At 36.0% G+C, this 15635-nt stretch overlaps 1 protein-coding gene across 9 annotated transcripts in view; it reads right to left on the reverse strand.

Annotated features, from left to right (window-relative positions):
- Positions 1 to 14155, reverse strand: part of LOC148839582 (DNA (cytosine-5)-methyltransferase 3A-like) — a 285242-nt gene extending 271087 nt beyond the window's left edge. For all 9 annotated transcript variants that reach the window (XM_088908896.1, XM_088908889.1, XM_088908882.1 and 6 more), the window contains exons 1-2: positions 14018 to 14155; positions 9095 to 9279 (exon numbers count right to left, since the gene is read on the reverse strand). In XM_088908896.1, coding sequence (XP_088765022.1) covers positions 9095 to 9172 — 78 coding nt within the window. In that variant the 5' untranslated portion in view covers positions 9173 to 9279; positions 14018 to 14155. The remainder of the gene's footprint in view (positions 1 to 9094; positions 9280 to 14017) is intronic.
- Positions 14156 to 15635: the final 1480 nt, after the last annotated feature.

Below are 15635 nucleotides of genomic sequence, written 5' to 3' on the forward strand. Positions count from 1 at the left end.
AATGTTTCTGCCGTACATTCCAAAGTCTGGGTTCATAAACACCATAGTCTCTTGGAGACAGACTTGCTGAAAACAAAGACAGCAAGGACTGGGGACACAACTTTACAAATGACAAGTGGTACGGGGCAGACCACAATGGCTTCCAATCCATTTAAAGCCTTGGAAGGCAAAAGAATGGTATTAAAGGCAATTCCGGAATCAAGAGAAAGCCACTCTAGAGATTCCAGAACATGTTTAAAGTAGAATGTGCCAAGACTAGAGTCTTGCAGCAGGAATGGGGACACACCTACAGTACCTGGGATATTTTGTCTCAGTTGTGTTCTGGCTGGAATGGTGGTTAGGTACTAAAAAGTGTGGGATAAAATGGTTATCATTCACATCTATATAAATCAAGTACTGACAACATGCTTTTCATTTGGAAAGCTAACACAGATAGTACATGGCTAAGAAGCAGCTTCCTCAATCAACCAGTAACAAATCATGTACCTCAATCTCCTAGAATGCAACTTACACACCACAGTTCAGCGTGAAAGTGCTGATGTTAGCATGGCAGTACAGAAGGCATAGTCAGCGACATTATTTTTATTCATGGTAACGTGAAGTAAGCTAACCGAAACACTTTTTTTTTTATTGTTTACAGGCTTTTAACATAACGCTTAACCAAGAAAGCCCTTTTTAGAGCTGTAATAAATAAATTTGTGATGTTTAAATGTGTATTAGGTTACTAAAATGTTACATATTGCCATGAATTAGTGATTCATGTGCTTTTTGGTTAAATACGCCTACAATACTGAAATAGCAAAAATGATTCCTACATTAAAAACGGAGTGACACAAAAAAGAAAGCCACATTCACTGCACAACAAGGGAAAAAATTCATGCTAAATGGGAAAACAAACTCCAGTACTCTTTGAGAAAGGACAGATACAGTCTAAGACCACACTGTATCTCACTCATCTTCATTTCTATAACAGCTTATGGTCAATTAAACATGCAGACTACAGTTTTTTAATTGACAGCTGCAGTTATAGAATCATGCTTTGTCAGACAGGCCACCCTGAGTAACAGGTGTAATGTCCCCTTAATTATTAAATAACCTTTAAGAACATGTTTCATAGGTAATTCAGCTATATCCAAGACACGATGATACTCTGCTACAGCCAGAACACCATAAGTAAAAAGAAGTGAGATTTTGACACTGGTGTTGTGATCTACCATGCAAGCATAATCCTGCAGCGGATTATCCAGCAATACAGGAACAATTTCAGTCTTTGGTTGCTATAATCCTTTAGATACATTTAAAACATTCAATTTTCAATTTTTTTTGCATTGGGAAGCCAAATCGATGTACTTATTTTTCAATATCTTAATTTACTGGGGCCTTCTGAGGCAATTTTACAATCACATCTTTATACAATGATTCATTGCCTGTGCATGATTTGACTAATTACACTGTCAGAAATACTAAATTGTGTATCACCTGTGAAAACATGGTGGGTACCATTTCTCCCAAATTCTTCATTGCATAGTAATGTGATCTGCGAAGGCTGCAGGCTTGTTATCTCAAACTCAAATGGAAATTGACAAGATTAACCACATTCCATGAGACCTGGATCCAACATCAGTCATGATGTACAGTAGGGCTGCTTCATGGATTTTCAGAAATGCACATGACTACAGCAAACTGCATAATTCAAAACATCTTTTAACATCCTTTAATAGTTCTTTCTGTCTGTCTACTCATGATGCTAAGGCAACAACTGAAATTTGAAAAAAATTCAGAAGAAACTTTCTGCATTTAAGTCAAATATATCTGCACTAGAGATTAAGGTGGTGTATTTAGATCCTGTTGCAAACCTCTCTTTTTCAAGACTTCAGTTTTGAGGGTGGATAATGTAATATTAAAACGCAGCCCACTTGTTGTTTTGGTCCCTAGACTATATTTTGGTTACATTTTTGTCCTGCAGCTATCACGCCTTTTCTGTGTGAGAAGAACAATATTTATCTGTGATATGTTCGGTTTCCCTCTGCATTAAAAGTATTTTATAAAACTATTACTGAAGAATCTTGTATAGATTAAATTCTAGCTACACCATTTCTTTGTACTGGTGGATCTTAAGGGTCTATATTGGGCTCTCTCTTATTTACAATCTACTGTATATGTTACCCTTAGGTCAAATATTTCAGAAATACAACATTGAACATAATACCTTTGCTGATGAAAAAATTCATTTAATCATACTATCACATTAAATTCTGGAAGTATCCAAATTAAGTCCTAAATACTGAGAAAGCATGTCATGTTATTTAGGTCTCAGCATTTCATTGTTAAATTTAAATGTCTGAGGTTGTTACCTGATAATTCTGAATTTACTCAAAATGCTCTAGTCCTAATCCTTGCTGTGCTTTACATGTCTAAACTTTAAACCTCATGCTTATAAATTAAAAATGTCCCTTTTTCATTTAACCTGCAATGAACAAATAATATCCTGCTTGTCTATGTCTGATGGTGAGAAACATGTTCATGTCTTTGTTGTTTTTAAGTCTGACTACTGTAATCCACTGCTGGCCAACAACTTAAAAAATATCAACAGACTGCAGCTTGTGCAAAACAGTGATGCTCATCCCCTCACAATATCACATCAATGGGACTGCAGTGGAGAGGGTCAGCAGCTTTAAGTTCCTGGGAGTTAACATCTCAGAGGATTTAACCTGGACCCACCACACCAACACCGTGGTCAAGACAGCACGGCAGCGCCTGTTCTTTCTCCGCAGGCTAAAGACGTTTGGCATGCCATCACATATCCAGGCCAACTTCTACAGGTGCACTATTGAGAGCATCCTGACTGGTTGCATCACTGCTTGGTATGGGAGCTGCTCCGCACAGGATCGCAAAGTACTGCAGAGGGTGGTGAAGTCAGCGCAGCTTATCACCAGCTGTGAGCTATCAAGCATCCAGGAGATCTACTCAGCTAGATGTCTGAAGAAGGCCAGGTCCAGGTCTCAAGGACCCCAGTCATCCCAGTCACAAACTGTTTTCCCTCCTACCGTCCGGTAAACGGTACCAAAGCATTTGGTCCACGTCCAACAGACTACGGAACAGCTTCTACCTCCAGGCAATAAGACTGCTAATTAGCCAACCTGTAGCTCCTTAGCAAATCACCTGTAATGGCTACATGGACACACAATCCTCACTATATTCAGCATAACTGCACTACATGTATATATTACATACACCATGGTCACATAACAGCTCTACTCACATTGAGTTTTTATTCAATTTCAAAAATGTAACCTCAATTTTGTGATTTTTGTGATTCTTGTAATTTTTGTGAGCTTGCAGAAAAAGACATTTCATTGCCAGCAACTACTGCTGCATGCCATATTGTTGTGCATTTGATAAATAAACTTTGATTTGATTTGATTTGATTCCCTCACAAGCTTATCTCCTCACAAAGTCTGTGTTCTCATACAGTATCACCCCCCTTGCAAACAATGCAATGTCTACCTGTAAACTACAGGTTGATATATTGTTTTTGACAGATATTTGACTATAGGTAACCAACCTTTTTCAAGCCATGCACATTTTGCCGATATCCATAAGAAACATTTGTTATTTTTTTTAATTCTGCTAAAGACTTCCGTTATACAGGTTACTTGAAGTAACTAATTAACTAGTAACTTCTCTATTTACATTTTTCTACCTTTTTAATGCATTTAGGTTTTATTGTACAACTGCTTCACTGACAGTTTATAAATAAAATTGGTGCACGTAATTGAATGATATTGTACAAAAAAGATTATTTTCATTAATATCTGCATTTTAACCAAATGTTTACTTTGATTAAATTAAAGCAGCGTGTAGTTTTTCCACCACAATCTCAGCTAGCAATCTAAGAGGACTCAGACGCTTAATTTTTTTGTGACTTAGCTTAGTAGCTGGCTACACTAAGTTAGGCCAAAGAAAACATTACTTGACAACAGCAATAAACAGCACATACTTTAAGGTTGTATGTGGCTTTTTAATGTTTAAGAGTAAAATGCAAATAAAAACTAATGGGTAATAAAAGAAAAAAAAGATGATCCCATGGGTATATATATATATGCCGAATAGACAGAAGTTCAAGCCCTCTGAATATCTTGCAATACTACCAATACTAGTATTTTTCAGAGTTGTTGTGACCACTTGAGGTTTGGCCATGATTGAGATTATGTTTTTGCTTCCCAGATGCACTGAGCCACTGTTTCTAACTGTATAGCACTTATGGTTGTAGAATGCTTACTGTCCAAACACAAAATTGTCTTTCGTAACAAAACTTGTAATAATGTGTTACAAGAGGTTTGCTTTGTAGGCAATTCCGTAAAACAAAAGCTCCCTTTCTTTGCCATAGTGTTATAAACTGTTTACCCTAAAGACATAAAAAGACAAAAGTTTACTTTTTTCCCCCACTGTAGTCTCAATTTAAGCATGGTCCAGAATTACACTTGGCTGTGAATACAAATGCGACAGCCTATTCCTGTGTGACTGGGTGAATTTATTGGGTTCAAATCTAAAACAAAACCATATCTATCAAGTTTAGCACAAGACCTTTAACAGTACTTGGATTTTTAATTACATGTGAGGAAAGAATAGGAAAAATACATATACATTTTGTCTTTTAAATTCAAAGCAATTCAAAGCAATTGTAAAACAATCATTTAGCATAGGTAGGTTCATATTGTGTTAAGGAGCAACAAAGAATCATATTTATGTTTGCTAAACAAAGGTAACACCTTTATAAAGAAATATTTCATTGTATGACGGTTCTCAATTCCAAAATTCCAAATGTTTGAGTTTGGAACACAAATTGAATTCTGACAACAGACCTAATGCAGAGGGTCAGATTAGAGCAACACGCAAAGTTCCATTCTCATTGCAGCCTCCATAACCCCAACTCAATTACATAAAGATGCCAGCTACACTTATACAAGTATTCCCAAATGTTTTCTGGAATAGTTTTATAGTTTATGCTTTCAAAACATGTCCTCTTATCTTCTCCAAGGTTGAATGGAGAATGGCTTCTGCAGAATGTTTACCAGTGTAAACACATTCATGACAGCTTCTAGTATGGAGGAAAGTCCTCAGTGGGCAGTGTAAACCAATATGCTACTGTACATCATCACCATCACTTTGTCAACTTCCCATAATTCATTTTGGCACTTGAGAAGAGGGAACTAAAAACAGTTCAATAATTAAGTCACATCATAAGAATAAATGAAGTTGAATTTGTTCAGTATATATTCCACATTTCTATACAACTTTATGATTATGTTTGATACATTTATTAAACTACATTGAATAATATCATGATACCTTGACAGCATTAGCAAATCTGTAAGATAACATCAGGATTTCTCAAATGCCTGCCACCTTTGTGTGGTTTCTGAGTCTCTGTTCCGGAAAGAAATACCTCCTGCTGTTTCATGCAAACCCGATTGTGGAACAGGGAGAACTGAAATCTGAATGAAGCAATACTGGTATGCCAGTGTGAACACACCTGATGTAGAAATACCCATGGAATCATAAGAAGAACCCACGTATTGAACACTGAAAAACAAAAAAATGGGACAAATACATCCAGTGTCTCGGCATGCATTTATTAAACATACAGTATCTGGTTAAAAAAGTAATTTTAGGACAGTATGTACAGTAAGACTATTGCATTATATTGATAATGGGACCAAATACAATACAGCAGTTGGAAATCTGCAAACTTCTAAGCAAAAACGATTTTTTTTAACTTACGCCTTATTAAACATTTACAGTATCAGTCTAATTACAGCAGGGAAAGACTGACTAAAAAACTTAATACTATATAATAAAATGATCAGAGAATTATGTTATCTACCATATACAATAGTTCTAAAACTAAGTCAGAGTACTGTATAGTATCAGTTGGTGACAAATGTATAAAATGACATTAAAATGCCCTAAAAGCACACCAATAAAAAAGAGGAGAAAATTCCACTTTTGTGATTGAAAGGCTGCAACACAGGAGCAAAGACTACATTTACCAGAAAGAAAATAGGTCAAGTAATGTGGAGTGCCTAAATCTAGTTACACAAATTACTAGAACTCAATATCTTGAAATGTTTTCCATCAATCCTAAAACGCCATTAAATATTTGAGAGTAATGTTTTTTTAACTCAATGGGGTAATTTAATCTGGATGTCACAGTCCCCTAAAATAGCTGCTGTATGACCTTTATCTTAAAAGACAGCAAAAAGTGAAAATCGCCAAAGGACATACAGTAAAGAAGGGCTATAAACGACAGGTGATCATTCAGCCCATCTAGTCCTGTAGTTCACAGATAACTGATCCACGGATCTCATCCACTCATTTCTTGAAAGAAGTCAAGGGATCAGCTTCAACAACAAGATGGGGAAGTTTATTCTAGACTGCCACAACCCTGTGCAGGAAATAGTGGCTCCCATTCCCAGTTTTAAAATATATTGCTCCCTTTGACAGTGTTCACTGTGGATTCAGTTTAACATGATGCATGGTACTAAAGTGAAGGTACGCCCCATATAATCATAACAGCCAATTTACCTGTGAGCAAGCACTTGCGATACACACTTGATAATTCAGAACTAAAGAGACGGTTCAATAATGGATTAGTGGCTCACTGAGGTTTAACCTCACAGGGTACCTGCACTGAAGTTTAACTATGGTGCCACAAGGCAAATCTATCCCAAGCGATTTCCCCCTCCTAGACCAGAAATACACCATTATCTGTACTGAGAGTTTCATAGGTCCTGATGTCCCAAGCCAGGCACGGCCGTGACATACTACTCTAGATGGTTTTGCCTTCTCAGGTAATAGGAAAATGACCCTTTTCTGCATGAAGAAAAGAAAAATCAGTGACACTTTTTGAAGAATTTTGGAGTTTCTGATTTTATTTTAAAAGGTCAGTTCTATCGATGCTGCAATTTGCCTGTTAACAGATGATAAAAAAACCTCATAGACACCAGGAATGAAAATCTGTACTTGACATGTCATGATCTGCACCATTTAACTTAAATGGTGAAAATCCTGCTGAACAGAGATTGTGATTGGGGTTCAAAGTGATAATATAGCTCATCCATGTATTTTCTAATCACTTTACCCAATTCAGGATGGCAAGGAAACCAGAGCCTACCCTGGCAAGCAACTGGTGCAAGGCAGAGTACACCCTGCACAGGATGCCACTCCATCGCAGGGCACACACACAGACACACATACAATTTTCCCAGAAACCAAATAAGCTACCTGTATGTCTTTGGACTGTGAGAAGAAACTGGAGTACCCAGTGAATATGGGGAACAGCCTCAGTGAAATATAGCTCCTTAAAAAATACTTTTAAAAAAAAGCTTAAACAAACAAGCTAATCTGATTTCTTACTTCATTTTGGACTGAAGTGAGAGCAATTCTGTTCCAAGCTAATGTCTAAGTGCAAAGTCTAATGTTGATTACACTTAAATGTAAAATGTATTTTTGTTTTCCTTTTTCAGAGCACCATAGGTACACTATGGTACACTCCCTCTATTTTGGAGAAGGATTCGTTAAAAATTCTTACTCATCTGATACTCATATCGGCAGTTGCTACTTTGTTCGTCTGCAAAGAAAGAGCAGGTTAAACAGTAACAGGTATTTTACAAATACTGTACACCACTAGACCACTTCCTTTGAATCTGTACATTATGCGAACAGGACTGGCCTTTCCCATTGTTAAGGCCAAAATGGTCAACAAGCATCTTTCAACAGTGGAGTGAACAGCCAGTGCAAACTAGCATGAGCCCAGAGAGTGCAGCAACTCAGTGCTGAGTGGACTCGAAGGAAAGCCCTCCTACAGGTAAGATACTGTACTTACAGATACTTCTGCAAAAAAAAAATCCTATATTAATAAAGACTGTCGTCAACCACTACCTTTCAGCTTAATAGGGGATGGATCCAACAAGCCTTTTTAAGGCACTAGAAAAACTCAACGGCTGTTTAAATGTTAACGATAATCTCTTGGCATGTTATTGCTCCTTGAATGGCTGCTCACATGCCAGTCCTGCTTGACATTGCAAATCTAGTCCATAGACATCCACATACCTACTGTACAAAGTGCACTTCACGTTTCATCTAAATAACACCATGTGAAAACCACTGTCTCCTTATTAGCATACCAGCATACCCTGCAAAATTAAGGTTAGGTTTTCTACATTACTGGCCTTGTTTGCATTTAGGTACGTACTCTATACAACCGAACATTCTACGTAAAATATTATACCTTCAGAGATCATCTTTTTTAAAAATTAAATTCCATCAACACAAATAGCATAAAGGAATTATATTATCGTTTCTAAAAAAAGATAACTTTGAAATTAAAATACGCTCAGAATTAATTAGACGCTGCTTGTTATATAGAGAGGATACGGGAACTTTTCCTCACAAAAAACTTAAGGGGGCGAAGTGTCCACCCATTGGCGTAAAGAACAAACTCGACAGCATTCCGGTTCAAGAGACCTCTGGATTTATTCGGTAGAAAGTACCAGTACCTACAGTACAGATAACTACTGTATAAAAAGATCGTGACTAATATTTGGCCTTAAGGTTAGTCACGTCTCATGCTGTTGTTGCTACCATAAAAAACAAAATGCATTCTTTCACGATTCTTTTCTAAACCACACTCAATGTAAAAAAATCTCCTTTATAAAAAACAGCGATACAGTACGTGGCGACCAGTGGCATTGACATTTTTTTCTACACTGAATAACACTAAATACGATGTCCATGTTTATTTTTTAAACCATTATTACAAATTATCCATGAGCCATTTAAATAAGAGTGGGATCTGGGAGACGCCTGTATCCTATTTTGCAGATTCAGTCTTTCCACTGCGTCTCCATAGATCGTGAGCTAGCTGTAACCAGACAGCGTCCCTGCAGTGCCTTTCTCCATCAATGCACCACTTTTTAACACAGAGATGGTAATGAAGAAGACAGTTTGAAACGTTTTAGTATATCATAGAAATTAATAAACACATTGTCTTGATTAATTTCGCTCTGCTAAGCAGTGCTCTGTTTCTTACCATTTTATTTGCAGCTGCGTCATAATCGAAGTCTGAACTTTTGAATGTGGTAGTGGTGGCTGTAGCGTTGGACGGCATCACCGAAACAATATTTAAAAATGATTAAAAAATAAATTGAAATTTAAATAAAAATAAAAGGAAAAAACGAACTGGGTGGAGCCTCCTTTCTCAGTTCTTCCTTTTCCCTGTGAATAAAGAAAATGTATATGTTGTCATTAAAGAATTAAACGCAAGACAGAAAAAAATGTTAGAAAAATGAACAATGTAGTTGTTGCACAACGGTAAATGAATGCAGTAAATTAGGAACTGACGGCCTACTTTTCACGCTTGTTTCAGTCAAAACTTAAACATTTAAGACGCAAAACATGCGAAGAATTATATAAATGTACACCTTGGGTGAATTTCCAAATATAAAACACACCTAGCGTAATGCTGCTTTATAACATGTTATAATGATAAGCCTATATGAAAAAGTTTTAACAGCTGTCAGTGCTAATCTGTCCTCATTCATTGAGCGAGACAATGTCATTGGTTCGCCTTTAAAACAAGAGCTAGGGAGGAACATGTGTATTGTGTAGAATTAAGTGCAACACATGTGCATGTCAATAACGTCTGAATGATTGTTTTTCATGATATTTTTTTTAATCTTTCAAACCATTCGCCATTACTCAGATGCCGTGAAACAAGCACCCTCACGAAATGTGCTTCTACATTGTATGCTGTACAGCTACAGTATATTAAAGCGTGCCCTTCTAGCGTTCTCTTCTCATGAAAAGCCTTAACATGGCGGGTGTTGAATCCTTGCCAAAATCTATTTTCTCGTTTTACTTAACGACAAGGGAGACCTGACTGCTTTGTAGCATTGCACAGATTTGAATAATTTCTTTACTTTTTATGAGATTATTTCTTTTCATTCTTTTATTATATCCCTATGTGCCAGAATATTCTATCGCTGCTAGAAGCTTTTCCTTTTCATGCGAAACAGGCGCTACCTTTTTATTCAGCCTGTTTTAGAAACCAGCCCTCTGAATTTATTCAAACATTCAAAACATGCAGACTCCGAAATGATGACGTTCTTGTTAACAGTAATGCATTTTTACTTTCCAAGCAGGTACTTAAATTGGGAAGTGACCACTTGGGAACACACATTTTTTGGTGTTCATTGTAGTGGGAGAAAGTGAACCAGATTAAGCTTTATATTTTTCAATTCCCAAGTTCCACCTAACGAAAATGATAGAAAGTTTTTTTTTTGTAGTTTTTCATAATAAAAATACAATAAATACGTTCAAGAATGGATCATTTTCCGAATTTTTTAGTACACGTACTGGACTAATCTGTCTCTGCAGTCAGTGATAGTGAGGGGTAAAGGGCACAACCCCTGGACATCAGATTTATTACATATACCAGAGTATGGTAAATATATGTATATACTTTGTACATAACGTATGTTCTGTTATTAGAAGATGGCCTTGCCTGCTTAAATGCACTAAGAAAAAAAAGTATTCATCACTTTCAGGCAAGGTTCTTCAAAGTCCTAAATTTATAATAGCCGCCTACAATGAGAGATAACACCTGTTGCTATGGGAAAATTCTTCATTCACTCAGTTTCTTTAAAGACGTCCTTACCAAACGTCATTTTCTGTAGTTTGTTATATTGTAACGTTTAAGACTGGCCAAGAAACTATAACGACTAAAACTGCATACATATGATTTTTTTTAAAAAGCTACACCTGTATACTGTATAAGCTACGTGATTCACATCAATTCAAATCCTTGGTCATTTATTTCTATTTTAATGCATCACATAATTTACAGAAAAACTGTAAAACTAAACGAGCTAAAGATTCAGTTATTGCAACAGCAATACCCCTTGAGTACACTCCAATGCAGTTTATCAATCAACAAAAACTCGTGGTTACAAATAGGGAACAAAAATTGGAAGTTATTTTGGCCATTTAAGACTGGAAGAGTCTTAAAAAGTATTCATTTTGTGAATTTTGCACGTAACAGTTCTTCATGGAAAAAAACGTTCATATATTTTTTGTACCATGACCCTAACCTGCTCAATGTAAAGTTCAGAGAGTGTGTTAAAATTACTGTTACAGAATCACTATCATTTTTCTCTACTAGTAAAAAATAAATTGATCGATTCAACTGTTCTTAAAGCACTTTTCTAATATTTTTAAACTACATTCGAATATCTAGTGAATTCATGAGATGTTATGTTATTCTTGTTTATGGGTTGAGTTAACGTAATGGGAATAAACAAGTGGCTTTAATCAGCTAGATCTCATTACAGGTTTGAAACCAAGTCTCGCTTGTCAACTCAACGCGTTACAATCAATCCGACTTAAAACCTTTCCTTTTAAAGTAAACAGGGTTGTCTTGATAAAAGTAAAGTTGATTGATTTTTATACAAAAAAAAACATTAAACACGCGATACCTCAAATGTTAGTATATAGAGCTCAAATCACCATTATCAACACAAGTGTTAATTCGGAATATGGTAGGTATAGCAATAAATGTTTATTATAATAAGTTTAAGAATATCATGTTCTGACCTCACCATTGTATTATACTAATCTAATTCTTCTCTAGGTTTTAATTATGTTTAAACAACCTTAAATAACATACATTTTCTGTACAGCCCTGCTATGGAAGCAGATAATTTGATTAGCAATTTAACATTAAAGTTTATGTTCTAAGAAAGCTAATCTATACAATTATATCATTTGTAATCTGTTGTTTCCTTTGCATTTACAGTGCACAATGAAAAGTTTGCAAACATTCCAGTTTGCTCTGGATAAACAAATAACAACCATAATAAAATAAATATAAGCGATGTTCGTGGGATTTCATTGCGCCATATTTACAGAAATATTAAATGTTTAAATAACCAACTGCTGACTTTTTTTTACCAAAGTAAATCTGAACATTTTCGGTACAAACATACGTTATGCTTACAAACCCCGCCGGGCAAAGGTAAGACCCCTTTCAAACATGTGTATTGAAAGATCATTACGTGATACGTTATAAATGCTACAGTAGTAAAACACAGTCATCTAAATATGGAACCGATCAAAATTACACCTTCTACCTATCAAAGTGACTTGAAACACATGACATTGTCAATCGCCACATTCTTTCCGTTCAGTTTCATGAAACTGTCTGCAAACAGTATACCACTCAAGAAAACTCTTGACATTTACTTATGGAAAACAGAAAATCTGTGATATATTACAACGTTTCATTTTCTGTGAACACCATAACCAGTTTAGACATTAACGTAAGCACTAAACAATAATCATTTTGATAAAAGTAGGAGGAAACAGATATCGTCGTATTATCTGTCAGTATTCAGGTTGGGTGCATTGGCCATAATAAGCCTACTGTATTTCTCGTCAAAAACTTATGACTTATCTGACAAGTGTTGAGCCCTTAACCATGCTATGGCGCCTATCTTGGGCAACATTTTAACGAAGGTTTAAAAAAGTATTTTTAACAAAGGTACTAAAAAGTATAGTGGTTAAATTGATCAGAAGGCTATTAGATTCAATTCCTCTATGCGGGTTTCAAATTGGGTGAAATATATACGTGTGTCGGGGATGATATCTGGGGCCAGGTAAACAAAAGCTTGCATGGAATGGCATACAGGCCTATACACATTGATCAATTCTGTTCTCGTTTATGCACAGAAAACGTACTTCCAAAACCGATTTAAGACCAATATTTAAAGAAGGCACTATACGTTTGTTGTCGCGAAAATGTAAATATGGAAATCTGCATAACGCTCCAGGACACTTACAGATTCTTACACCACATATTGTATAGCCTTCCCAATGGTGGGTTCCAAAAAACAGGTTTATCTTGAGTTAAAAAGTGTCATGAGATAGTAAATTTCCGCAGAAATATTGTGACATTTATGCAAAACCTATGTAGGTCAATGTGTGGACAAATTAAATTAAGTTTATTTCCCCACAAATCATGCATTAACTAAATATTGCATTAAATATCCAACATTAGTCTTTTTCAGCCCGTGACCACGTTTCCTTCTTCGTAGGTCTAAAGGGTACATATGTTCAAATACACTTCATCAGTGATAGTTTAAATAGGTACTGATGACCCTTAGGGCATGGCTGTACAAAAAAAAAAGCTCTTTGCTTTTTTAAAACTGAAATACTGCCTTTTCTGATGAATACGGGAGTTGAAATGTTTCATTTTAAGAAGCTTAACATAAGTTTCAAACAAAATGAAGAAAAGGAAATTTTAACTCACGCAGGGGAAAATCTCCTATAACTTACCCACTTTGTTTTTTCGCGATTTTTTAAAGCATATTGTTAATCTAAAATGTATTATTATGAGACCCACGCAAAAATAGTGCCAATTTTAATCACACATAATCAGTCACATCATTTGATTATTCTGTCACTTGTAAGGTGTCAAGTAAAGTGTCAATTAAAAGAAATGCACGCTGACCGGCACCGGCATTTGCAATTCTTGTGACCGTCTTAAGACAAGTTCAAATGTACAGTACTGTATGTCTGTCTCCTCAGGACACATCTGCAATTGTGAAAATATGCAAACCCTTCACTTCTCTAAACCATTAGCGTTACACCACCCGTTAGACTCACTGTGACACACAGGTATTTCATTAAAACAAGGAAAAACGAGGCAAAGGTGACCGCAAGATTTATTCGGCAAAGTCCTTGTTCTGTTTCCCACAAAAGCTGTTCCCAAGTTCAAGTGCGGATCGCAATGCCTAAACCACACATCTGCAAAAGCACCAAAATGCTGCCAGTTTTCTCCACCATTAAATGCCTCCCTATTTGTGGTTTCACTAAGGAGCTCAGAAGGTTACCCCGTCTGAAGGGTTTTTGACTACGGGCCGAGGTGTTTTAATTAGTGGATCACAGTGTTAATTACCCGTTTTGCCAGTCCCAGGCCTGGACCTTTTCGTTTTCGCTAGCTCCCGGATCTTCCTTCTGCTTCTCTCCCTGTCCTCCTCCTCCCCAGCCGGCGAGGCCTCCTCCAGCTGCTCCGCTCTCTCTGCAGAGGGCCGGTAGATTGCTCTGCTTCTACAGGGTCCTAAAGGCAGTAGGCTCTCCTGAATGACATCATCACAGGGGCTTTAATGGGCAAAATTCTTATTTAATTAGTTTCGCAACACCTAGCCGTGTTAACGAGTAAAGAGTAATGTAGAAATAATATTTTTTCCAAGCAAAACTAAAGAAAAACAACAGAGATGGGCACTATTCTTGTCTTCTGGCCACTTTAACCATCACCCAAACACTTAATTGAAGTAATTATTTGTTTTAATTAGTTAGAATTAAGGTAATCATTAGTCATTTAATGACAACAACATTAAAATCATGAAGGGCTGATCTCTAGGACCATTGGTAATGACTGTTTTAGCTACAAAATTTCAGAAATACGGACTTCAGCAGCACTTCAGATCTCAATCTTTGGGAACTTTGCCGTAATGACAAATACATTGGAAGTTTATAATTAGAACCAGAGATTTAGTATTTTATTATTATTTACATTTTGCATCCCTGAAAGCAATAATTATCTAACTTGCTATGTTTTACATTTTGTGCATTTCAATAACTTGGACAAATAAGAATAATTTGGAATGGTGAAAGGTTATTTATCATTTACAAAGTATAGCCATATTACTCCCTCATAATTTGTTTCCTTATTTGAAAGTAGTACTGGATTGGTCCCAAGTACTAGAAATGTACCAGCTGGGATTTGGAAAGCATTGTGCATTATGTTGCATCCTAGTTATTGTAATTTTTCTTAGCTGTTTCAATGAAAACAATGTACATATAAAACAACTATAAAACTATAAAACAACACTGACTTCTGCAATGTTGCTTACATACATAAATATATATATATATTATGTATTAGTGTTTATATTCTTTTTTCATTTTTATATTAAATCCTTGTTCCTGTTTTTGAATACAATCCGATGTGCAATAAAAATTTTCTTTCCTGGTCAAAGATTAATGCATGAAGCAAGATATTAAAGCACTATAAACATATAAATACACAATAGTACACAAGGCTAATGTCTTTATGAAACAGGATCACTTCTGAGTCTTTAAAACATGTTGCCTCAATATACTGTAGTACTTGAAATAATGCCAATATAAGAGCAGGTATAATCCCTTTGCAATTGTGCAAACAATTTTAAAAGGAATGAGTTTAGACTGCCATAAGGGAAGGGTTAGTTTCAATAATAACAATATCATCATTATAGCTTGGCTGAAGTTTTGATACTGTATATACGGTACTGTATGTCAGCAAAGTTCTCACCTAAATACACCTGTAGTTCATTAGTTTGATTGATAGAGAGGCAGATCGATAGATAGATGGTATGATCACATAATACTGTATAGTGATATGTGAACTAGAGGATGTGACAGGTTGAAGACCTGTAATTGTACTTGGTGTAAGTACAGTATGCAGCAAAAAGCAAAACCCCTTTCCACCAGGAGCAAAAAGAAAAACTACAGGAATTCAAACTATGGCAAAG

This window comes from Atractosteus spatula, chromosome 2 (assembly GCF_055471065.1).
Source record: "Atractosteus spatula isolate fAtrSpa1 chromosome 2, fAtrSpa1.hap1, whole genome shotgun sequence".
Lineage (NCBI taxonomy): Eukaryota > Metazoa > Chordata > Actinopteri > Semionotiformes > Lepisosteidae > Atractosteus > Atractosteus spatula.